The following is a 27,518-nucleotide window of genomic DNA, read 5'->3' as shown; positions in this document are numbered from 1 at the left end:
GATCAGATGATGAAGGTATGCACTATCTTGTACTAAATGGCATTAATAATAATAATTCACACCAGGCAAATGCTGGGGCTGTACCTTAATTGATGATGCTTGTTGTTTAAAGGGGCCTAACATCGAAGGTCATCGGCCCTGTACCTTAATTAAGGCCACGGCCGCTTCCTTCCAACTCCTAGGCCTTTCCTATCCCATCGTCGCCATAAGACCTATCTGTGTTGGTGCAACGTAAAGCCCCTAGCAAAAAAAAAAAAAAATAATAATAATCATCATCATCATAATTGCATATGCATTGTACCGTATAGTATTCGAAGTGTGTATCTTGATAAAATAGTTTGAAGAACTTGAGATATTTGTGGAATTATGAAACTAAGGCGGGCCCCCCCACTGCTGATATCCACGAGCCGCCACTGATATACTGTACCGGTAACGGCGGTACGAAACTAAGTCCCCATAATGAAAATTTAAAACTTACGCGTTACGCTCCGGCCCAGCAGAGGAAGACTGACTCAACAGCAAGCAACAGCTGTGTGTGTGACGTAGAGCGGAGTAAGGTTAAGTTATGAGTAGGTTCCCACCTTCCAATACTTATCAATTTCTATATAATAGGCTTATTAATTACATAATATAAACCATATAATCTCTAGTACATGTTTCGTTCCGATTATGGAACATCTTCAGCTAAAATTTGATAAAATGGCAAGACAATTAAAATACATTGATGTTATGATGATACAAAAGCTAAAAGATATGATAAAATGGCTCGAAGATTAAAACATATGATAATGATGATGAGATAAAGTTCATTCATGTTGGTTAAAAATTCAACAAGTCAGTGTTCAAATGACGAATTAAAAACGGCGATAAGGTTCTTCTTCATGTTGGAGACGTGTACATTTTGTTGATCTTGAAGATAAATTGAAGAAATACAAGATTTTCTTATATGTATTTATCGGGGGAACTCTTGATATAATAACCGTAGTTGAAGTTGAGTTTTGGTAGGATTATTGAAATGAGTCTGAAACGAGAAAAGAATGAGTAAAATAGAAAATATTTTAAGGAGAAAACCTTGTTAAAAATGTATGTTCGTGAGAATGAAGGATAATGGAGTTGATTACCTTATAGTCAGTCTTGTCGTATTTAACGTTCTCCCTTACGCCGTGTTGTTAACTGACTGAGTCCTGTGTACGTGTGTAAGGTACTTGCGGTGGGCGGGGAGTATTGGAAGGAGAGGTAAGTGACGTGAGGAGAGCGGGTGAAATGTTGTGTAGGGTGGAGCTAACTGAGGAGTGGCGTTGTGATAGGCTAGGGGAAACGGAAGGAAAGGTAGGGGGACAATTATGTAGGGTGGAGCTAATCGGAAGGAGGTGTGTTGGTTGTTTGTTGGGATTCTTTTTGATGGTTTTTCTAGATGAATCTAAATTGGTAGCCTCTTCTAATAATATATTTATATTTTCCGTAATTTCGTTAACATTCTGGTTGGGATTTCGCTTCTGATCAATTTCAATATAGATATTTTCAAGGATATTCATTAATTTACCTTTGTTTAGCGTTCGTAGAATGGTTAAGTCCCTTTCTATCGATGTAAAATTGTGTTTATATTCGGTCATGTGAAGACTCATGGCCGAGTACTTCCTGTGTTTTTCGGCATTAATATGTTCTTGATATCTTACTGAGAAATTACGGCCTGTTTGTCCGATATAAGAATTGGCACAATTTGAGCATTTAAGCCTATATATCCCGGAATTTAAATATTTGTTATTACTTGCAATGCTTTGATGATTGAAAATTAAACGTTGATTGTTGTTATTGGTGCGAAAAGCAATTTTGAAATTGAATTTCTTAAAAATGTTAGTAATCTGGTAAATATTCCCGTTATTATAAGTAAAGGTGGCGAAGTTCTTCTTTTTATGTTCTTTTACTAGCTGCGTTTGAGGTTTATTCTTCATTTTATTCATTAATCTATCTATGTAGTGTTTTGTGTATCCGTTGCTTATCGCTATTTTGTAAATGAGATTAATTTCTTTTTGGAGGTCGTTTTTGGACAAGGGAATGTTAAAGGCTCTATTTAACATGCTTAAAAAGGAACTCCTTTTATGTGCCTCAGGATGGTATGAATCTTTTCGTATGGTGTTTATAGTTTGAGTCGGTTTTCTAAAGATTGTAAAGGCCAACTTTTCTTCTTTCCTTTCGATTGTTAAATCAAGGAAATTTAGTTTTTTATTGTTCTCGGTTTCTAACGTAAATTTTATGAAAGGGTCTAAACTGTTGATCTGGTCTAATAAATTAGTGCTACTATTAATTTGTTCATCTATAATTGCGAAGATGTCATCGACAAACCTTAGCCAGATAATGATACCTTTTTCATCATTTAAAATTTTATGTTTTTCTAAGTGATCCATGTATATTTCAGCAAGGATACCTGACGCTGGAGATCCCATAGGAAGACCACTTTGTTGATATACTGTGTTATTGAAGGAAAAGTAATTATTGTTAAGTGTAAATTCTAGGAGTAACATAAATTCTTCTATTTCATGGTTACTAAGTTTTCTGTGTGTCTTTAAGTTGTTCTTAATTATATTTAGAGTTTCTTTCGTGGGGATCGTAGAATACATATTAGTGACGTCGAATGAGTTCAAGGTGAAAGATGGTTTTAATTTTGTGTTCTTGATAATTTTACAAAATTCTATTGAATTATTGATTGTGGTTCTGCTTTGGAAAGTATAGTACTCTTTTAGGAAGCTATTGATAAATTTAGAGGTTTTGTAGGTGGGGCTATTTCTAAAGTTAATAATTGGTCTAATGGGTGTGTCAGGTTTATGTATCTTAGGCAAAGCTCTTGCTGTTGGTAGTCTTGGATTCATATTAATTAGGTTTGATATTTCGTTCTCATTAAGGATGAAATTAATGTTTTTAAGTATTTGTTTTAGTTTTCTTTGGACAGAGTTAGTCGGATCTTTTTTAATTTTTGTGAAAGTACTATCTGAAAAAAATGCTTCGGTTTTTTCTATATATTCTTTTTTATGCATAATAACTGACACATTGCCTTTATCCGCCTTTGTGATTATAAGGTCATTATCTTTTATTTTTTGTTTTAGGCCTTTTATATCTGTAGAAGGTAAATGGAGTGTGTTAACTTTCTGATCTTTAAATAATTCTACAAGTTTCTTTTTGACTTCGAATTTAGTTTCAAGTTGTCGATCTATTGGAAGCTGAGCTATGACTTGTTCTACTTCAGCAATGGTTGTTATGTATTGCTTTTGGTTGTATGGATTAGACCAATTATGTTTGGGTCCTTTGTTGATAATCTGCAACTCTTTGTCCTCGAAAACAACGTCAGTTAGATTCTTAGTCGGGGGGTGAAAGGTTGAATTGGGTTCGATGTTAATGGAGGATTCTTTTGACTGATTTATGTTTTTTTGATTTAGAGTAAGACCGTGAAGTTTTTTGTTCAAGATTTCTTGTTTCTTATCTAAGATATTTTGAATTTTTGTATCACCATATTTCAAAAAGGAATCCCATTCAATAAGGGCCATAAGGGAGGAAGCTTCTAGATGAGCTTTATATAACTTAGAGTTTAAAAAAGACTTTTTTCTGTATAGAAATTTAATTTCATTTTTGAGCCATAAGTCGTTAGTTTTTTCCTGAGTAGCTTTGTGCCATTTTGTTGTACAAGGTTTTCTCTGTACTGAATTTAGAAATTTAGGAACGAGTTTTTGATGTAAACATTGTTTTAGGAAATTTATGTCTTTGCCAATTCTTGACAATTTAATCTTTAAGTTCAAATAGGTATTTGATTGTTTTTTTTGCCTGGTTGGCTAAATTACAGCTTATAAATCTCATGTTTATTCCGTATTGGCTCAGCACAACTAAGGTTAAGTTATGAGTAGGTTCCCACCTTCCAATACTTATCAATTTCTATATAATAGGCTTATTAATTACATAATATAAACCATATAATCTCTAGTACATGTTTCGTTCCGATTATGGAACATCTTCAGCTAAAATTTGATAAAATGGCAAGACAATTAAAATACATTGATGTTATGATGATACAAAAGCTAAAAGATATGATAAAATGGCTCGAAGATTAAAACATATGATAATGATGATGAGATAAAGTTCATTCATGTTGGTTAAAAATTCAACAAGTCAGTGTTCAAATGACGAATTAAAAACGGCGATAAGGTTCTTCTTCATGTTGGAGACGTGTACATTTTGTTGATCTTGAAGATAAATTGAAGAAATACAAGATTTTCTTATATGTATTTATCGGGGGAACTCTTGATAAAATAACCGTAGTTGAAGTTGAGTTTTGGTAGGATTATTGAAATGAGTCTGAAACGAGAAAAGAATGAGTAAAATAGAAAATATTTTAAGGAGAAAACCTTGTTAAAAATGTATGTTCGTGAGAATGAAGGATAATGGAGTTGATTACCTTATAGTCAGTCTTGTCGTATTTAACGTTCTCCCTTACGCCGTGTTGTTAACTGACTGAGTCCTGTGTACGTGTGTAAGGTACTTGCGGTGGGCGGGGAGTATTGGAAGGAGAGGTAAGTGACGTGAGGAGAGCGGGTGAAATGTTGTGTAGGGTGGAGCTAACTGAGGAGTGGCGTTGTGATAGGCTAGGGGAAACGGAAGGAAAGGTAGGGGGACAATTATGTAGGGTGGAGCTAATCGGAAGGAGGTGTGTTGGTTGTTTGTTGGGATTCTTTTTGATGGTTTTTCTAGATGAATCTAAATTGGTAGCCTCTTCTAATAATATATTTATATTTTCCGTAATTTCGTTAACATTCTGGTTGGGATTTCGCTTCTGATCAATTTCAATATAGATATTTTCAAGGATATTCATTAATTTACCTTTGTTTAGCGTTCGTAGAATGGTTAAGTCCCTTTCTATCGATGTAAAATTGTGTTTATATTCGGTCATGTGAAGACTCATGGCCGAGTACTTCCTGTGTTTTTCGGCATTAATATGTTCCTGATATCTTACTGAGAAATTACAGCCTGTTTGTCCGATATAAGAATTGGCACAATTTGAGCATTTAAGCCTATATATCCCGGAATTTAAATATTTGTTATTACTTGCAATGCTTTGATGATTGAAAATTAAACGTTGATTGTTGTTATTGGTGCGAAAAGCAATTTTGAAATTGAATTTCTTAAAAATGTTAGTAATCTGGTAAATATTCCCGTTATTATAAGTAAAGGTGGCGAAGTTCTTCTTTTTATGTTCTTTTACTAGCTGCGTTTGAGGTTTATTCTTCATTTTATTCATTAATCTATCTATGTAGTGTTTTGTGTATCTGTTGCTTATCGCTATTTTGTAAATGAGATTAATTTCTTTTTGGAGGTCGTTTTTGGACAAGGGAATGTTAAAGGCTCTATTTAACATGCTTAAAAAGGAACTCCTTTTATGTGCCTCAGGATGGTATGAATCTTTTCAAAATTGCTTTTCGCACCAATAACAACAATCAACGTTTAATTTTCAATCATCAAAGCATTGCAAGTAATAACAAATATTTAAATTCCGGGATATATAGGCTTAAATGCTCAAATTGTGCCAATTCTTATATCGGACAAACAGGCCGTAATTTCTCAGTAAGATATCAAGAACATATTAATGCCGAAAAACACAGGAAGTACTTGGCCATGAGTCTTCACATGACCGAATATAAACACAATTTTACATCGATAGAAAGGGACTTAACCATTCTACGAACGCTAAACAAAGGTAAATTAATGAATATCCTTGAAAATATCTATATTGAAATTGATCAGAAGCGAAATCCCAACCAGAATGTTAACGAAATTACGGAAAATATAAATATATTATTAGAAGAGGCTACCAATTTAGATTCATCTAGAAAAACCATCAAAAAGAATCCCAACAAACAACCAACACACCTCCTTCCGATTAGCTCCACCCTACATAATTGTCCCCCTACCTTTCCTTCCGTTTCCCCTAGCCTATCACAACGCCACTCCTCAGTTAGCTCCACCCTACACAACATTTCACCCGCTCTCCTCACGTCACTTACCTCTCCTTCCAATACTCCCCGCCCACCGCAAGTACCTTACACACGTACACAGGACTCAATCAGTTAACAACACGGCGTAAGGGAGAACGTTAAATACGACAAGACTGACTATAAGGTAATCAACTCCATTATCCTTCATTCTCACGAACATACATTTTTAACAAGGTTTTCTCCTTAAAATATTTTCTATTTTACTCATTCTTTTCTCGTTTCAGACTCATTTCAATAATCCTACCAAAACTCAACTTCAACTACGGTTATTTTATCAAGAGTTCCCCCGATAAATACATATAAGAAAATCTTGTATTTCTTCAATTTATCTTCAAGATCAACAAAATGTACACGTCTCCAACATGAAGAAGAACCTTATCGCCGTTTTTAATTCGTCATTTGAACACTGACTTGTTGAATTTTTAACCAACATGAATGAACTTTATCTCATCATCATTATCATATGTCTTAATCTTCGAGCCATTTTATCATATCTTTTAGCTTTTGTATCATCATAACATCAATGTATTTTAATTGTCTTGCCATTTTATCAAATTTTAGCTGAAGATGTTCCATAATCGGAACGAAACATGTACTAGAGATTATATGGTTTTTATTATGTAATTAATAAGCCTATTATATAGAAATTGATAAGTATTGGAAGGTGGGAACCTACTCATAACTTAACCTTAGTTGTGCTGAGCCAATACGGAATAAACATGAGATTTATAAGCTGTAGAGCGGAGTGACGTCACGCCTGCCTCACCGCAACACAGAGAGCCTAGACAAGTGTGGAATGTTCCTTGAGTTTCTTCGGATAATAACTTTCCCCACAATAATAATTAGACAAAATTAACCACATCATCGTGTAGCCCAATCCTTTATCTACGTTCCTGCAAGGTTTCATATAAATCCGACATGAGACGACGAAGTTATGGAATAAGATGTGAAGGCATGGATCGGATATAAATGTAGTACTGCTTCGCTTAGCAGATGTCAGGTTTTACATGTAGGCTCTTTCTTCTTTCTGCCTATGTGGTTTTTCCCTGACCCTTCAATACCATACCTTAACACTATCCAACCAATACAAACTTTGCCGTGGTAGCGAGTCTGACTCGGAAACCGGCAGATACTCCTTGTATCACTTCCCACTCTACCCAGCTATCTCTTTTCTACTTAGAAATTAATAGCATGTCGGAGGCCATGTAGATTGAGTCGATGGTCACGGCGGGGGAGCGGGCTACGGGGGCCCCCCGTAAAAAAAAAAAAAAAAAAAAAAAAAAGCTTAGCAGACCAGTGTGTATGAGCATGCATTGCAGTGGAGTTCGTGCAGTCAGCTCGCGAGGACCGCGATACGTGAAGCAACTGTCATACTTCGTCGAGTCCGTGGACTTTAACTCAACAGTGTCGAGTGTGAACTTATGCTAGTTTTTTTAAATCGTGAGTGATAAACTTCTGCTCCAACGGGGAGTGATATAAGTTGTGCTCCATCAAACTCTGAACATTATCAGGTGACTGTTTATTCTGCACGAGTATCTAAGACTGGCGATTATTTTTCCAAGTGCTCGTAATTTAAAGTTTAATGTTGTGGACAGGATTTGGAACAGTTTGCTCCTTACAAAGTGATTGAATATTTCGAGTTAACGAGACTGTGCTTTAACTTAGAATTACTCAAATTACAAGCATTAACAAGTGATTGAGTACAGAGTGACTACGACACTAATTTACAATTTCGTGTGGAGATAATTCTCTAAACTGTGTGCATATTTGTAGGTGATGAACTGTAGACTGTGTATTAGAACTGTATATTTCATTTCGACGAACATTCGAACTAAGAGCTGTGCATTTTCAATTCTACGAACAGTCGAACTAAGGACTGTTGACAAATGATTAATTTCGCTTGATTTTCATTTCATTCATTCACATGCGTGAACAAGACTGACTTCACGAGTGAAACATTCTTACTTCATTTCAATCCAATTCATTACATTGAACGGTGTTCAAACTAAGAAATGTGTCGTGTGGCATAACTTCACATTATGCCAAGTGTCACAAACTTTAGGTGACTATTTATTAGTTGACTTTAATGAAATTCAACGACAAGTTTCGAGTGGATTTTCATTTTATGAGCGTTAAACTTATATACTTATTCGAGTTTAGTGACATTCCTTTTCATTTCAAACGATTGATGACTTAACACGGGATAGATTTCAGTGACATTCTACCGAGTGATAAACCTTCAATCATACAATTCTTACGTGTTATGAACCTTGTTAAAACCATTGCTCTACCTTTTTCTCATCTGTGCAGAAGCAGTTTTTGCACTAACACGCCCCAAGGCTTAACGGTGTTCGTTCACGTTCATCATTTACGTGGTCTATACCGACGCCCTCTACTTTAACACCGTATGGATCTTCTAGGCATCGCATGGATCTTCTAGAACTTCCATCGAGGGAGGAATGGTGGTCCAATTGTGCGAAAAGGAGAGGAGCAGCCGGAATTCTAGGACATCGCCAACCCTAGGACGAGGAAAGAACACTTCATACTGTTTCTTCTGTACAGAGGTGATATGATTTTGAACTTATTAATAAACTCAGAGAAAAAAAAAACTTAAGATTTTTCTTAAAGAAAACCCTCTCCCTCTGTATGCACTTCAACGGATTGGTACACGCCCTGCATTTCTCGTGCTCACCAAAGTACCACATTTACTGTTACAATATATGTGTGATAATCGGAAGGATAGTGCCTATTATATTATGTATGAAATGCATCTACTCCTACTGCTTTAGATTTAAGAGAGTACAGTACTTTTTAAATTTGGTTGCTAGTGATCTCTTGGAAAGAAAATTGAGGACAGTTAAGTGGTGGGATGGCTGACTGATTCGTATTTAATTCTGCTTGATTGATTGGTTTAAATATCGTAATCTATAATCTTCATTTCCGTATTGACGAATTGCACAATTAAAAATAGGAGAGGATTTCCACCAATCAATACTTATTTATTGCATACATTAAGTTACAGGACTGGTTTCAACCTCATATACAAGGTCATCTTCAGCTGAACCATACATACATGTTTATATAATGAAGCTTTGATTAAGATTGTGTTGTTAAAGGAATGCTATATGATGATGGTGTACATTTAGTCACATACAAATGGGGCATGTCTTAGTGTGAACTGGCGTATATGTCATTATGTACAATATTGCAACTGTATGTCTAAAATATTATGTTGAAGGTCTTAAAAATAGTGTATAAAACATATCTTTACTTAAACGAACTTATATCTATATATATATATATATATATATATATATATGTACAAGATAAATACAATATATAAAAGCACTTCATGCATATGAACATTCGTTCTTGCTTGTTGGTCAATACATCGACTAACTTCCGTATTTAAGTCTTATTTACAGTTGTACACTTCAGCTGCTATTCTTGGAGTTTATAAAATTGCATGGGTAAAAGATTTTGTCTTCATGTGTATATGTGGGATAAAACACTTTCCAATTTTTTAAAAAAAGTGCCAAATGTACGGATGAAATTCAACTAAAATATGTTCAGCTCTGCTGTGTGTGTTGCCTTTTTATTGGAACCAAATCATGTTGTCCTGTGGCGTCCGTAAATTTGGATGACATTGGGTTCAAAGTAGTGGCTCCTTTCCCATTTGTAGCTGTGCAATGATGTTATGTTTATCTGTGGAAGATAAGATTGAGTTATAAATGATATTGTGTTGGAAGAATGTCTAAGGGTTATGTGTGTGAATTGGAATATGTACTTACTGTTGTTGGTGTAGCTGAGTTGTGTTTGACGTGCGAGCTTGTAATGTACTACTTCGTGTTCTTCTTGGGCTCATATTAGCTGCTGTGAGGGGAAGGGAAGGAGGGGTAGGGAGAGTTGTTGTTGTGGGGGTAGGGGTGGAGCTGGGTGTGTTGCTTGGTGTTTTTCTGTTGCGTGTCGCGTTCTGTTTATCGATTAACTTAAGGTAAGGGTTTTTTAGGGTGGGGATAACTGTATTGAAGTTATTGAAGCGTTTATGTGTTCGTTATATCGGGTTAGGAAGTTTCTACTGGTACGTCCGAAATAGCTTGCCTCGCAGTTATTACATTTGATACGGTATACCCCTGAGTGGTTGTATTTGTTGTTGCTGTTGATTGTCCTGACGTTGCGTACGATGTTGGTACTATTGTGTGTAGTTCTGAAAGCTATTCTTAGGTTATGTTTTTTAAAAATGTTAGTTATGGTGTATATGTGTACATTATTGAAAGTGAATAGTGCATAATCTTTTTTGGATTCGTCTACTTTTGTTAGTTTGGTTTTGGGTTGGGATTTTATTTTGTGAATGATTTTGTTAACCATTTCTTTCTTGAATCCATTGTTTTTAGCTATGTCATGAATTAATTGTAATTCTTTGTTTAGATCTTCTTTTGTTAACGGTATATTGAATGCTCTGTGTATCGTGCTATAGTAGGCTGCTCTTTTGTGTGTTGGGGTGAACGGAATCCATTTTAATTGTATTTGAGGTATGCGTGGGTTTTCTGTATATTCTGTAAGAAAGGTGGTCATCATGTCTAGTTGTCGTTATGTCCAGGTAGTTCAGTTTACGATTGTTTTCGGTTTCCATGGTAAATTTTATATGGGAATCTATTGTATTGAGTTTATCTAATATATCAGTTTCATTTGTGGACCTATTGTCGAGGATGATAAAAATGTCATCAACAAAACTACACCAAAAAAATATATGGCCTATTTTGTTAATGAATGTGTGCTCTAAATAGTCTATGTAAATTTTGGCGATTATACCAGAAGCAGGAGATCCCATCGGTAAACCTCGTTGCTGATAGATAGTATCATGAAATTTAAAGTAGTTGTTACTAATGGCAAAATTAAGTAATTTAATGAAATCTTCTATTTCCAAAGTGCTTAGATTGCTATGACTTTTTAGGTTAGATTCAATGATTTCTATTGTTTGTTTTGTGGGAATGTTCGGGTACATGTTTATTATGTCAAATGATGCGAGTTTGTGATATGGTTCAATCTTTAATCCTTTTGTCCTATTACAAAAATCTATTGAGTTCCGTACTGTTTTATTAGCAAAGAATACGTAGTGCTTTTTGAGAAATCGTTGAATAAATTGCGGAAGTTTATAGGTTGGGCTTGCTGTGTAGTTAATAATACGTCTCATTGGAATATGTTCTTTATGTATTTTGGGATAAGCTTTAGCAGTGGGTATTTGAGGATTCATTACTATAAGTTTAGAGGATTCTACTTCTGTTAAAAGAAGATGTGTATTTTTTAATAAGGTTTTGAGGTTCCTTTGTATGTTATTAGTCGGGTCTTTTCGTTTGATGAGGAAAGTGTTATCTTTGGTTTTCAATATGTAAGGAACCTCAAAAACTTATTAAAAAATACACACTTTCTTTTAACAGAAGTAGAATCCTCTAAACTTATAGTAATGAATCCTCAAATACCCACTGCTAAAGCTTATCCCAAAATACATAAAGAACATATTCCAATGAGACCTATTATTAACTACAGAGCAAGCCCAACCTATGAACTTTCGCAATTTATTCAACGATTCCTCAAAAAGCACTACGTATTCTTAGCTAATAAAACAGTACGGAACTCAATACATTTTTGTAATAGGACAAAAGGATTAAAGATTGAACCATATCACAAACTCGCATCATTTGACATAATAAACATGTACCCGAACATTCCCACAAAACGAACAATAGAAATCATTGAATCTAACCTAAAAAGTCATAGCAATCTAAGCACTTTGGAAATAGAAGAGTTCATTAAATTACTTAATTTTGCCATTAGTAACAACTACTTTAAATCTCATGATACTATCTATCAGGAACAGGGTTTACCGATGGGATCTCCCGCTTCTGGTATAATCGCCGAAATTTACATAGACTATTTAGAGCACACATTCATTAACAAAATAGACCATATATTTTTTTGGTGTAGATTTGTTGATGACATTTTTATCATCCTCGACAATAGGTCCACAAATGAAACTGATATATTAGATAAACTCAATACAATAGATTCCCATATAAAATTTACCATGGAAACCGAAAACAATCGCAAACTGAACTACCTGGACATAATGACAACCAGACATGATGACCACCTTTCTTTCAGAATATACAAAAAACCCACGCATACCTCAAATACAATTAAAATGGATTCCGTTCACCCCCAACACACACAAAAGAGCAGCCTACTATAGCATGATACACAGAGCATTCAATATACCGTTAACAAAAGAAGATCTAAACAAAGAATTACAATTAATTCATGACATAGCTAAAAACAATGGATTCAAGAAAGAAATGGTTAACAAATCATTCACAAAATAAAATCCCAACCCAAAACCAAACTAACAAAAGTAGACGAATCCAAGAAAGATTATGCACTATTCACTTTCAATAATGTACACATATATCCCATAACTAACATTTTTAAAAAACATAACCTAAGAATAGCTTTCAGAACTACACACAATAGTACCAACATCGTACGCAACGTCAGGACAATCAACAGCAACAACAAATACAACCACTCAGGGGTATACCGTATCAAATGTAATAACTGCGAGGCAAGCTATTTCGGACGTACCAGTAGAAACTTCCTAACCCGATATAACGAACACATAAACGCTTCAATAACTTCAATACAGTTATCCCCACCCTAAAAAACCCTTACCTTAAGTTAATCGATAAACAGAACACGACACGCAACAGAAAAACACCAAGCAACACACCCAGCTCCACCCCTACCCCCACAACAACAACAACTCTCCCTACCCCTCCTTCCCTTCCCCTCACAGCAGCTAATATGAGCCCAAGAAGAACACGAAGTAGTACATTACAAGCTCGCACGTCAAACACAACTCAGCTACACCAACAACAGTAAGTACATATTCCAATTCACACACATAACCCTTAGACATTCCTCCAACACAATATCACTTATAACTCAATCTTATCTTCCACAGATAAACATAACATCATTGCACAGCTACAAATGGGAAAGGAGCCACTACTTTGAACCCAATGTCATCCAAATTTACGGACGCCACAGGACAACATGATTTGGTTCCAATAAAAAGGCAACACACACAGCAGAGCTGAACATATTTTAGTTGAATTTCATCCGTACATTTGGCACTTTTTTTAAAAAATTGGAAAGTGTTTTATCCCACATATACACATGAAGACAAAATCTTTTACCCATGCAATTTTATAAACTCCAAGAATAGCAGCTGAAGTGTACAACTGTAAATAAGACTTAAATACGGAAGTTAGTCGATGTATTGACCAACAAGCAAGAACGAATGTTCATATGCATGAAGTGCTTTTATATATTGTATTTATCTTGTACATATATATATAGATATAAGTTCGTTTAAGTAAAGATATGTTTTATACACTATTTTTAAGACCTTCAACATAATATTTTAGACATACAGTTGCAATATTGTACATAATGACATATACGCCAGTTCACGCTAAGACATGCCCCATTTGTATGTGACTAAATGTACACCATCATCATATAGCATTCCTTTAACAACACAATCTTAATCAAAACTTCATTATATAAATATGTATGTATGGTTCAGCTGAAGATGACCTTGTATATGAGGTCGAAACCAGTCCTGTAGCTTAATATATGCAATAAATAAGTACTGATGGTGGAAATCCTCTCCTATTTTTAATTGCGATTGGTTTAAATGCGATTTGTTCTTCAGAGAAGTATGTAATAATTTAAAGTTAAAAACTTAATCACTGATCTGTATTGAACTAATAATTACAATGCTAAAAAGAGAAAGATGTTCCACCTATTCGATACAATAATATTGTTGCACGAATTAATGTAGCAACATATTTAATATGTTATGGGACCAGTTTCGACATATGTCCATGTCATCATCAGCCGACACAAAAATGGCAAGAAGTCAACACAATATTGTAACACTTATGACACTTTCCTTGAATTAAAAATAGAAGTTCATGTAGAGGTTCTTGAGCACTCTTGCTGTTGTTGGCCTTTTACAATACCAAGTGAGCGTAGTTCTTTCCAGGAATTCCTTGCATTCAGTTTACCTGAAAGACAGTTTAAGTACTTTGATTTCTGATTTCTTGCTTATTTCTGTTCCTGAATACCCGATAGTTTTCAAAATTGGATTCATTACGGGTACGTTTATACCATCGGAACCATGAATCACGGCGAGCCATCAAATTCTTAATTTTGTCATTAACAATGGGCAGCGGGGTGGGGTGACTCACTTTCACTTACAAACCATCACTCTCATTGAAAACAGCGATCTCACTTAGTTTACCCCACCTATTCAATACAATTAATACCACGTTATGTGGTTAAATATACAAAATTCTCAATTTCAAGGGGACATGTTTTGCCTTTATTTTATTGGGCATCATCAGCCTTGTTTAATCTTAAAACAAACATTATTTAGAGGAAATTGACATTTATAATTTATAAAAATTGAACTGTGATTTCTTAAAGTTAAAAACACTAAGGAATAGTAGTTGTAAAATATGATGTTGGGATATGACATATAAAACATGTTAAAATCATTGTAAACAATTTTTAAATCTTTGTCCAAAAGAAAATTTGTGCCATATAAAATTCTAAAAACAACTCTTGTCTGGCACTGGAGTGGATCTTCTTCGTAAGAAAATTCGAGCCTATGTTAGCTCGAGGCAATTGTCAATACAAGTCTTCAATAGATAAGATTGGTTGAAACGTTGAGGATGGATTTTGTTTATTTTTCGAACAGGAGCTAAGGAATATTGGTCAGGAGAAAAGGCAAATGTTTTAAATTATCTTATTAAGTTGGTTGATCCATAAATTATTGTAATAAATCGCAATATAACCAATGCAAAAAAGATGATGATGTGGTGGTTGAAGACGAGTATATCTGGTATTTGACAGGTATGATTTGACTGTCTCATGAAGTGTAGTCCCTTTAGAAGATGTAGAATATCGTGAAAAAAGGATGTGGTTATAATGTAATGAAACAAAAAAGAAAAACGTGTATGACTGTGTGTGTTTAAATTGTATGTTAATAATGTCAAAAACATATCAGATGTAAGGCTTTACAGGCGTTTGCTCTATTAACCATGCTATTGACATGAACTATTGGTGAAAAATATCTAATTCCCTCCATGGGAATTTAGAATTTTCCATTCGTATGTTAATATCCAAGCGTTGTGTGTTATGTAAAACGGGAACTTACTTATTCACCATAACGATGTCTAACTTAGTGTATTAGCAGCGTTGTCTGTCTGGAGTTCCTACTCCTTGTGTTGTATCGATGCGGTAGAGGAGGGGAATGTTGAGGGGAAGCGGAGGTAGGCGGAGCATCATATGTCAATGTTAATGTGGGAGGGGGATTGTTTGGAGGGGCAAGTGCAGTCTTAGTATACAATGAGATAAGGGGAGTTTTTGTTTCGAAGGATTTAAATATTCGTGGGACTCTGTTCGATTTGGATTGACTGTTTTTAATAACTTAGACGTTAAAGTATATAAGGGACTCTTGACTTCCGTATCATTGCTAAGGTTTCGATCTTTATTATATGTTTTGTCCAGAAAAATACATATATATTCTCTAATTCATTTAAAAGTCTGCCTTTGTCTGTATTTCTGATTATTGTGAGGTCCTTTTCTATTGAAGTAAAACTATGATCGGTTTCCTTCACATGCACGCTCTGAGCCGTACTAAAATGGCATGTTCATAAAAATGATGTTTCCCATATTGCAAAGAGTTTGTATCGGCCTCAGCTCGATTGAGTTAAGGGTTTCCATGATTGTACCAGAGAGGGCAGCTCCCTCGGTCATGAACACGGAAGATCATTCTTTCGGCGAGACTGTTGTTTTATCTCTTTGGAGTGAATCTTTGCATTGTTATGTGTGTGGAATATAAACATGGATCCCACGCAGATTGGAGTGGCGTTTTTATGCCATAAATGGGTTTTTAATAGATTTAAACTTGACCCATACTACCATCCTTCTTGTTATTTTGATTATTGATATTACAGGTATGGTAATCCTTGTATTAATATTATTTCTACAGTTCTGTTTTGCCATTCGCCTCTTTTAACAATGGCCGATTGATATGCATCCTTCTGCTCTACGGCGAGAATGGGCTGTGTGTCTGTTGTTGACGGGATTGAGATGTGTTCATAGCTGGGTCTCCGATTGATTTTATTTACGTGCACTACACCGTAAAATATCTTACCATTGAATGAATGTACGCCCTGCGTATCGACCCGGAGATCCATTCGTGTCGTAAAAAGTGCGTAAGCTGATAGGTTTATGCGTGACCACTGGGTCCCTATTATCCTACTGCTAATTGTCTGCGCCGTGCACGCTATCTCTGACATATGTGAAACCTTTGTTTGTGACCATGAGAGTCATACTATACGAGTTGGTGTTCAACTTATTAACCGGAGCAACTGCTCATATTGTTTGCTGATACCAGTAATGTCTGAATGATTGGGTGTGTGTTGGTGAGTGCAAGGAGAGAAAGGATGACGTATCGGTCAGCTCGATTTATATTTTTGACTTTGTTTCTGAGCCTCATGCTTGTTGCCAGTACGGTGATATTTATTTTCCCTTGGTCTCCGTCATGGCTGTCTGCTTACCCACGAGGCCGCCTTGTTTGTTTTCTTATATTCAGGCTATGCGCTTGCCTGTGTTTCTCTTTGGGTTTGAATATTGTTTCTTTGGTCCAGATATGTTTCTCTCTGTGCTATGTTGTGATCTTTCACATTTTATTTTACCTTCTCTGGGGATTTTTTTCTTCTCCTTGCTGCGTGGGAACTTTGATCTGTGGTAATTGTTGAGACGATGTGGAAGTTAAATAGAAGCGTATGTAAAGAATTTGATTAATCTCGCGGAAAGAATGACCGAGTTGATCCGTGTGGATTGTATTCACATTACCACATTATGTAGCAAGATTGCAATTGAGACGGTGAGCCCGTCGTATGAATAATTTAAGCTTGGTGTTTGAAAAGCCGTGCTAAGGCGTTAATGTTAAGACTCCAATTGGATGAACACTGCACATGTACGTATCCTTTCTTTTAATTGCCGACTTCATTTCTTGTTTCTTTTTTTTTTGAATTTTATTATATCAATAAACCGTCATTTAAATTTAGTTTGAATGTTATTGCTAGTAGCCCTAGTTTCGTTCCTGTTCTGCATTGAAATGAGGGTCGTTTCCAGTTCAGGGCTGTGTCTTTGGCCTTTCCTAGTCACGGTCCACGCCTCAAATCTCCTGACGTGTTTTATGGTGACGTAGATTGTCGGTAAGGGAGGGGGTGCGGCTCAGCTCATTGCCGAATATTTATTGTGTTTTTCTGCATTGAAGTGTTCCAAGTACCTTATAAAGAAGCTTCGTCCAGTCTGTCCAACATATGAAATTCCACACTGGGAACATGTTAACCTGTAGACCCCTGAGCCTGAATATTTATTGTTATTATTATTATTATTATTATTGATTTTATTATAATTGAAAAATATATTTTGTGCTGTGTTGGTCATTCTAAAGGTTATGTTCATATTATATTTGTTGAAAGTGTTAGCAATTTGGTGGACAACTGGGCTACTATATGTGAAAGTGGCGTACTTAGTTTTTTAGGTTTGTCTGGTATAAGATTTGTGGATATCTTGTTTTTAATCTTATGAATTAAGCGGTTTACCAGGTAGGGACCCTTTTCCTAGACAGTCCTACCCAGGGAGTGGCGCCCCTGCCTATGTGAGTCCCAGAGCACACTGACCCGGTGTGTAACATCTGGTAAGGGTCCCAGCTCAGAGTTACAAGTGAAGACCTCAACGACTTCTACAGCGGAGAAGGTGAACTTCGGTACGGTGGAGATGGCAGAAGAGGCAGCCTTGTATTCAGGTATTAATATGAGTACAACACCTGCTGCCTTGTAGGTTGAGGTGACTGGACACCAAAGGCTAAGGGAGAAAACTCTGAAAGAAAATCTCCATCTGTGTTAGGCTCAGCAGGTCAACAGAGGGATTACTGAAGAAGTTGCTTTCAAGAATAATACGAGCCTCGGATGTAGGAATTCACGACGACGACATCAGTTTGGTGCGAATGACGGTTTACAGCCCGATGTTACACCAGCTACCCAAACCAAACGAATACAAAGTGTCAGAGTGGGAACATTAAATATCCTGACATTGACAAACAAAACTGAAGAGCTGGTCGACCTCTTGGAAAGGAGGAAACTTCTGATCATGGGCCTGAGTGAAACAAAGTGGAAGAAAACTGGGAAAATGAATATCAGATTGGACTATAGTCTCTACTGGTATGGAAATGAAGTAGAGTCTAAGAATGGAGTAGGATTTTTAATACATAAAGATATAGATGCTTGTAGTGAAGTTGAGTTTGTTAGTGAAGGGATAATTAAGTTATCTGCGAACTTTGGAGGGAAAAAGTACAATGTGATCCAAGTCTATGTTCCACAGGTAGGATGGTCAAAAGAGAAAATGGTCAACTTCCTTTATTAACTTGGAAGAACACAATGAGTATGACAATCTAGTTGTAATGGGTGATTTTAATTCACAAGTTGGCTCACAACAAACAGGATATGAATCCATACTGGGCCCTCATGGAATGGGAAACAGAAATGAAGAGGGAGAATATATGCTAGATCTATGCATGAGAAACAACCTGATAGTGAGTAACACTTGGTTCAAGAAAAGGGACTCCCATAAAATCACAAGATATAGCTGGGATGATAAAATTAGATTATATTCTGATAGATCAAAATATATGGAAAAATGTCAATGATGTTAAGGAGACCATAGACTTGGGTGCAGTTATTGAAGAGGAAAGACCTCCCAAGTCTGTAACAAAAGAGTCCCAAAAATAAAAACTTAGCGACTAACCGAGCCAAATGTAAAGGAAGAATTCACGCAAGGTGTCGGCAGGTTGTTCCCGAGAGAAGAACTGAAACTGGTAGATGAAGAATGGGGTACTCTAAAGAAGGTTGTAGTTGGTACAGCAGAAAAAGTATGTGAACGACAGAGCCAAAAAACAAAACCTAAAGAAACTGCCTGGTGGAATGATGATATTAAAAAGGCTATCAATGACAGAAACCGTGCAAGAAGATCCTTATATCAAGCAAGAACGCAGGGAGATCAACATGAAATCGAGGAGAAACTGTCACTTTACAGAAAGAAAAAAATACAGGTCAAACAGTTGGTTGTAGCTGAAAAGCAGAAATGCAAGGAAGACCTGGTTACCAAAATAACACAGGATGGAAATAAAAAAACTGTTATACAGTATTGTGAAGAGTAGAACAACTCAAAATGAATCTATCCTGTCTGTAGAACTTCCAAATGGTGAGGTGACTAGGGATAAGACCACTTTGAAACTTTGCTGAACTGTTATGAAAATGTCATTCCATTAGATGACGGACCTTATGATTTTGGCAGCACAAATACCACTAGCCTACCATGGTTGGAAGTAGAGACAGCAATATCTAAGCTGAAAAACAACACATCAACAGGATCAGATGAATTAAGTGTTGAGATGATCAAAGCACTAGGAGAGGTAGGACAACAGTGGATGTACAGGGTACTAAATAGAATCTGGAAAGAGAATGTAATACCCAATGACTAGAAGCAAGGAGTCATCATCCCATTGTTGAAAAAAGGTGATCGAAAGAAATGTACCAACTACAGAGGTATAACTCTGCTGTCACATGGCCTCAAAACCTACGAATCCATTCTTGAGAGCAGGATTAGAAAATATGTTGAACCTACACTTGAGGAGTAACAACATAGATTTAGACGTCATAGATAACTATATACCTCATTTTTGCCACCAGAATGCTCTATGAGAAATATTGGGAGAAAAGTAAAACACTTGTAACTGTTTTTCTGGACATCGAGAAAGCATATGACCATGTACCATGCAGGCATATATGGGAATGTTTGAGACATAAGAAAGTGCCCGATGACATCATAGCACGAGTACAACGATTATATGATGACACCAAGTGTTGTGTCCAGGTCCAGGATGGAAGGTCAGGTTGGTTTGAAACGAAGAGTGGAGTCCAGAAAGGAAGTTGTCTTTTACCACTTCCCTTCATAATCATAATAGATGAAGTTTTAAAAGCGGTTAAGAGAAAGGATCCAACAACTAATGCCCTGGTTTTTGCTGATGATGTGATGGTATGGGGTCAGACAGAAGCAGAAGTACAAACTAGACTACATCTCTGGCATGAAGCTTCTACAACCTTGGGTCTCAAAATCAGTAAAACAAAGACAGTTGGCTTAGTGATGAGTAGAAACTCTCCAACTGTTCATCTAAGAATTGGAGATGAGGAGATGAATATTGTAGACAACTTCCAGTATTTAGGTAGTGTTCTGTCATCAGACAATACCGTACATCAAGAGATTAGTAACAGAATACAGAAAGCTTCCAAATTCTATCACTCTGTATGTCAAATACTTTGGGATGAAACATTTCCGTTAGTTTCCAAGATCAGCTTGTACAAAATATATCTATACTCCGTACAGCTCTACTTCTAAATTGATGTTTTAGCAGATTTTGGCTCTGTCTGGTGGTTATGCGCTGAAGCATAGACATCCAACCAATCCCAAGCTGCCGTTCATATCGATTTATATCGGCAGAGCACGATCTCGAACCCCAGTTGCCAACTCTAATATTTACATTCGCCACGTGGTTAACCTCTCTCGCTCAGCGTGTATGGTATTCGGTACGGTTCGCGATCTTTTGCATTTTCCTTCCATATTTAGTGTGTTTTTCATATTGTTGGAGGGTTTCAGTGACACTGAGATCAGTAGAGTGTTCCCTTTGTAGGCCATAACCTCCTTTCTGTGCCAGCCAGTGATGTATTATTTCCTCATTCTCTTTTATTGTTAATAATATATTCTCTTTTAGTGCCAGATATTGTTAGAAAGTGTAGGTCTTGTGAGTTTGTTTTCAATCCATATTCATTCGTTTTTCTAAGTATGTATTACAATTTAAAAGGGCTGTTTACCACGGTCATATTGCATCAGCTGTTCTCGCAGGCGTAGCGCGCTGGCAACAGAGGGAAGGCGATGCTCATTTGTTTTGCGAAACTTCAATTTAGAAGTAAGGCCGTGTGGAGTATAGTAGCTATATTGACATATGGCCTGGAAGCAGCAACACTTACTGGACCAACAAAGAGTCGTCTTCAGGCAACAGAAATGAAGTTCCTCCGTTCTTGTCTACAAAAAACAAAAATGGATACAATAAGGAATGTGGATATTTGACAACAGCTTGGATTGAACAGGTGGAATTTATAATCCATTATTATTCTTTGACTTTAAGTACATTTCAATACGGACCATAACATGAGATTTGTAACATGTAATCGTAACGGAATGCTGCTCGTTCCAGGTTCACAGGAGAAATCTATCAAACTTTACAATCATGAAATTTGTGGTTATGTCTAAGCCTGCAAAAGTCAATTTATCTTAATAGATTGGCTGATGAAAATGAATGTTTGCCAAATGTAATTAAATTCTAAAAAATCCACTACTTTTTTTTTTTTTTTTTTTTTACAAAAGAACGATTTGAAATGTAATCGATTTCACACTACCCCCCAGAATGAATAACAGTTATACATGGCGCAGCTGTTTCGCACTGTAGCAAGAATACCATCTATTGAAAGTAATCAAAAGTTGCAATTCCCGTACAAAATTACCAATTTCGATTTTTTTGACTTTTCCTTTGGATTTTTCGTAATGGTATTTTTCCTAAACCACTCCAGTACTGAAGCAAAAAATGTATTCAAATTGGTTGAGCCCTGTATTGAAAGTAAGAAATGAAAAAGCAGGTGATTAAGTGAAGGAGGAGTTGAATTCTGTTTATGAGAATACTTACATCTCAAAAAACACTGAAGATGTTACAGATGTGAAAATTGGTATTTGGAAACTCCTTTAAAAATAAAGAAACGCATATTTTTTGTTTCCACTATGGTGGGAGGGGAAGGAGGGAAGAAGGAATTGAATTATTTTTATGAAGATGCTTTCATTTCAAAACTGAAGATACTACAGATATTAAAATTGGTATTTGGAATCTCCCTTAAAAATAAATACTGTACGTCCTTTTTTCGTTTTTAGAAAATCCACTTAGGAAGTAAAAATAAGGGGAAATGGAGTTGGATCCTTTTTACGAGGATACTTATATCTCAAAAACTGAAGATGCACCTTTAAAAATAAATATGTATTTTCTGTTTTTGGAAAATTCACTTAAGAAGGGGAGAGGGTGAAAAGAAGCAAAAAATGGGGTAAATTTTTAAAATGAGAAAAATCCAATTAAAGGGTGGGGGAATTGAAAAGAACAGAAGAAGGAATTGAATTCTTTTTTTATGAGGATGTATATATACAGTGGTGGTCAAAATAATAGAGCCACCTGGCAAAGGTTTAGAATAAAGTGCAAATTTATTACTAGACATGTTTGTACTATGATGGAAACAAAATTTTACGTTGTACAGGAACCATTACAACAGAGTCACATTGTATCACAGTCAGTTATATAGATAACACAGTTGAAACTAATCAATAATATTCAAAATAATACCAGACCACAGGGTCAAAAAAAATAGAGCCAACTGACACAAATATTTTGTACTTGATCTAAGTCTTATGAAATTTACAGGAACAGTCGTTTTTGCATAGGAGTGCATTAGTACTTCGTGGTGTAACCCTTATTTTTTAGAATTTCCCTGCACCTCTTACCCATAGAGTCGACTAAACGCCCGCATTCGTCGCTGCTGATCGCATACAAGGCTCTCTGGATTTCTTCCGAAAGTTTATCTAAAGACGTAGCTTTTGAGCGGTCAATTCTCTTGTCTACGATGTCCCATAAGTTCTCGATGGATGATGCGTCAGGGGATTGAGGTGGCCACTCTAATACTTCGATATGGTGATATTGAAAAAACTGCCTTATGATGCTCGCAGTATGCTTTGGATCGTTATCGTGCTGAAATTTCCATTTCAGCGGTATTTCCTCTTCAGCATAAGGCAGCATCACATTTGCTAAGATGTCGTTGTACATTTCTGCGTTCATTATGCCGCTGATACGGTGTATTGGACCAAGGCCATACCATTAAAAACATCCCCATACCGTAACACTTCCGCCACCGTATTTCACAGTTTTTAAAGTGTACTTGGGATTAAATTCCTGGTTTGGTGAGCGGCGCACATAGACTTTTCCGTCTGAGGCAAACCTATTATACTTGGATTCATCGGACCAAAGGATGTTCCTCCACCAAATATTGGGTTTGTGTTCATTTCTCCGGGCGAAGGCCAACCTTTTCCGAACATTAGCTTTTGAAACGTGTGGCTCCTGTCTCGCAATGCGCCCATTCAATTTTGCGGATCTCAGTCGTCTTTGAATCGTTGAAGTTGATGGTTGAACATCATTTTTGTCGCTAAACAAAATGGCTTTCAGTCGTGGTGGTGACAAAAATGGGTTTCTTTACTTCCCTAGTGATGAGTCTGTCTACGCGAGGAGTAGTTACACGAGGTCGCCCCCTGTTCCCCACCTGCAGCTTTGTTTGTTTTGCCAGTCTAATGGCATTCTGGACTCGTTTTCGCGAAACACGTAAATCTTTGGCTATCTGATTCATGGATATCCCACTTTTGAACATCCGGAACATTACTATATGACCATCATCACTTGTATGCTCTGCTCTGCCCACCTAGAAGAATGTAAACAAAACCAAACGTCAGTTTACATACAAAATAATATTGAGTGGAGGTTTGTTGACAAATAATATCACTAGCCCCCAAAACAACTGCAAAAAATCAATTTGAACGGGACTTCTGTAAAACGGCTCTATTATTTTGACCCATAAGATTCTTACCTTTATGCCTCTTTTCGAACGTCTAGCTCAAACGCTTCCTTTCGCACGACTACAGACAGCAGCGACGTCTTCCCTGATATTGTCTAAAAGGGACTGACAACACGGCACTCATGGAGATTTTGCGAACTAATAGATATCCTAGTTCTTAATCTCGTCAATAGAGGTGGTTCTATTATTTTGACTGCCACTGTATATCTCAAAACCTGAAAGTGTTACAGATGTGAAAATGGGTATTTGGAAGCTTCTTTAAAAATAAACATGTATTTTTTAGGTTTTGGAAAATCCACTTAGTTGGGGGGGGGGGGGGCATACTTTTTATGGGGGATACTTATATCTCAAACTGAAGATGTTACAGATGTGGAAATAGAATCTCCTTTAAAAATAAAGAAACACATATTTACTGTACCTCTGCCAGTAGCCTGATACCACAAATGTGGTTAAATGAAACTGAGATTCTGTACTTTAGGGATTAATGCAGTGCCGAGGAATGAAATCCTCGCGTTGAAAGCCGCTGGTAACAGCTAGTCCACAATGAGTAGGTACAAGAGGAATTTTCTGAAAATCATCAAAACTCCATGGTTTCTGAGGACAAGAACAAAATATGACCTTCGTCCTGAAAGTGTTGTGTGTCCATGTATCGAGTGCAGTTGACGCTACCATTATGCAATTTAATGTTCCAACTAACAAATGGCACTAAAATAAAATTTAAATATTTCTAACCATTTCACGTCCCTTCCTAGTCTGTGTGACTTGACAGCATCACATAGACTTGATTTATTTTGGTGGACAGGGCGAAGTTTGATGGTGATTGTTCTATACAAGAGATGGTGGCGTTTTAAGAGGAACTACATTCTTTATTAACACTAATCAATGGGAAAATGGAACAGAAAAATGAAGAGGGAAAGTCAAACCTAATACCATCAGAAGAGGACTCAGGTAGGAGAACCGTGGCCATCAAGCTGAGAGCCCCCGGTCCTCTGGAAGGGGATGCCATGGATGTATTACAGCACAAGTCAGGAAGTCATCTTACCCCAATTCCATAAAATTTAGGAAGTCCTCGTACTTCAATCTTGAACTTCTCTGACGTAAAGTCACCTCTTCCAAGATAAGCATATGGGTCATTTGTTGGATTGTCCACACATGCAGTCTTATCATTATCTGCAGTATTAGAAGCTTCCAAGCTTCCACCAGCTACCTCTGGATCGACTTCCATGCCTGATTTTCCATCCAGTGCAATATCAGCATCCATATCTGTAACAGAAAGAAGACATAAGCAAGCAGAGAAGTGATTTTGCTTTTACAATTTGATTTACTTTGTACCAACACAGATACGTTTTATTGCAACGATGGAATAGGAAGGGCTAGGAGTGGCCCATCTTCACAGTTGCCGACAGAAGTGATCAATGATTTGGTTTTACAGTCCTACAGAAAGTGTGATGAAAATTTAATTTGAAAACCTCTTACTTGTTATGACTCTCGAATGCCTAACAACAGAATTCTTCTCATGAAGTGGAAAAGTACAGAAAGTGTGACAAGACGACCTGAAAAACTGCATTCTTCATCAGGACAAAGGAGAAGCCGAAACAACGTGTTAACGCTGTAACCAACCTTAGATTCTTTACCCGATACTTCCATTTCAAACTCGTCATTGGGCTGCCTAATCAGATGAAATGGGGTTCGCTCAGTGGATACCTCAGGGTTTTCAGATGCCAAGTAAGACATGAAATCTTACTTCAAGTTACGCTTTACGTGAGTATGAAAAGATTAACAACGCACGGGAGACCCCTATAGAATCTCATGACATAATAGTAATAACCGTCAACCAATTTCTTAAATCAAAGTTTTCATCGACGTGAGAACTGGTCATGACTAAATGGAGTACCTTATTAATCAACAATTCACTTAGCTAAGCAACTAACTTACCAACTAGGCTATAATGAAAGAATTCATGACACATTAAATTGTAGAAAAATGAACAAGATATTTATTGACTAAATATTGGACTATTAAATTGGAATTTAATCCATGGCATTACTTGTCATTGCGTATTTACAAGTGTGGATTGTGAGTCAGCGCTGGCTCGTAGAAAGAGAAATAATATCTAGTACTAAATTATGTAGATCAGTTCCATCATGAAATCAAAATTGAGTATGTACATATTTACAATCGATCATTGGACATCTAAGGTCCATTCTGAAGTTAAGTCATAGATACAACACCAACATACTTAGGTTGTTACGAGAGCTCATTTGCTTTAAGACTAATTAAACAAGTCTGAATAAAACACACGGTTAAGCTGAAGTGTATATAAAGTCCACTAATAAGCTCAAACTTGAAATTAAACCAAATTATAACTTTAAATTGCAGAAGTGAACTGTATATCATGGTTATATTTAATCACCAATCATATTAGAATTGAGCATTGAGAATATTAAATAGTAAATCGTAGCTGATACTCGGTAAATGACGAGTCACTAATAAGTAAATCCACATAAGTAAACTCGAATAGATAAATCTGGATGCGTAAATTTGAATGCATAAATCCATATGAGTAAATTCGAACTCATGCTTTATTACTTCTTTCACGTTGTGCATGGACAACTACTTACGGACTAAGGCATTTGTTCCTAGTGCCTGTTAAATTTGGGTCCTACTCCAACATTTCCCTAGATGTTGTTCATTGAGAAAATGCAAGTTCAAACAGAGTATATGTTAATCTATTCAGCTATCTAGCTAACTTCAACATAACCTTTGGCTGTCATACACATGTCTTTTAGGCTCAATGTCCCTTTCCTTCGTTATATTCCATAACATTCTACTTCAATGCAAGCTATATTATTCATACGCGCAGTTACAATGCAAGTGCTATGTCACTGTATTCAGAAACATAATATCATATTTATCGGTGTCGTGAATCCATTTGGTCAAAACACAGCTATAAAATGTATCGTAGTATTCCGATATTCATTACAGCACATCTAAAGTTGACATACGATCCCATCACAAGCATAATTCTACAATAGTAAATTCTATTCATACCTTGGCTTAGGTCAATCCTGTGGTGTGTGCAATCTCACGTATACAAATCTAAAGAATGTAACGTGGCATATCTTAAACTGCGGGCACTCAATGGCCCCTACGTAGTGCGTATAAATCTCCTCATATCACTATATAACTCATACTTTTCCTCAAGTTACCACAATTGTAACCTTATTTCAACATTCATATAATACCTTAACATCGTAGCCTCAATATTAACTCGTTGCGTTTCCATATACATGACCATGTCAAAACTGCCACACTATGTTTCTTAACCCTTTTGCTCTCAGGCTATTTTCACCAGTCATGCCCAAAACACTCAGGCCATTTTTCATGATTATGCAGGTTAAAATGTAAAAAATCGCCGTATAAAGGAATTCCCAGATAAAAAATTGAAAAAAATCACAATAGTACATTATTCAATATAGTTTTAGGAAAAAATTCCCAAAGTTATTCATGGCAAAGTTTACTCCAAAAAAAATTAGCAAATTAGAATATATATTACAAAAAAATAAAA

At 36.3% G+C, this 27,518-nt stretch overlaps 1 protein-coding gene across 2 annotated transcripts in view; it reads right to left on the bottom strand.

Moving 5' to 3' along the window:
- LOC136881199 (tRNA (uracil-5-)-methyltransferase homolog A) overlaps positions 1 to 27,518 on the bottom strand; it is a 390,729-nt gene that overhangs the window by 279,827 nt on the left and 83,384 nt on the right. For both annotated transcript variants that reach the window (XM_067153905.2, XM_067153903.2), the window contains exon 2: positions 24,993 to 25,213. In XM_067153905.2, the coding sequence (XP_067010006.2) occupies positions 24,993 to 25,211 (219 nt within the window). In that variant the 5' untranslated portion in view covers positions 25,212 to 25,213. The remainder of the gene's footprint in view (positions 1 to 24,992; positions 25,214 to 27,518) is intronic.

Source organism: Anabrus simplex, chromosome 9 (assembly GCF_040414725.1).
Source record: "Anabrus simplex isolate iqAnaSimp1 chromosome 9, ASM4041472v1, whole genome shotgun sequence".
NCBI lineage: Eukaryota > Metazoa > Arthropoda > Insecta > Orthoptera > Tettigoniidae > Anabrus > Anabrus simplex.
Note: the sequence above shows the minus strand (reverse complement) of the source record. Positions and strands in the feature narration are given on the sequence as shown.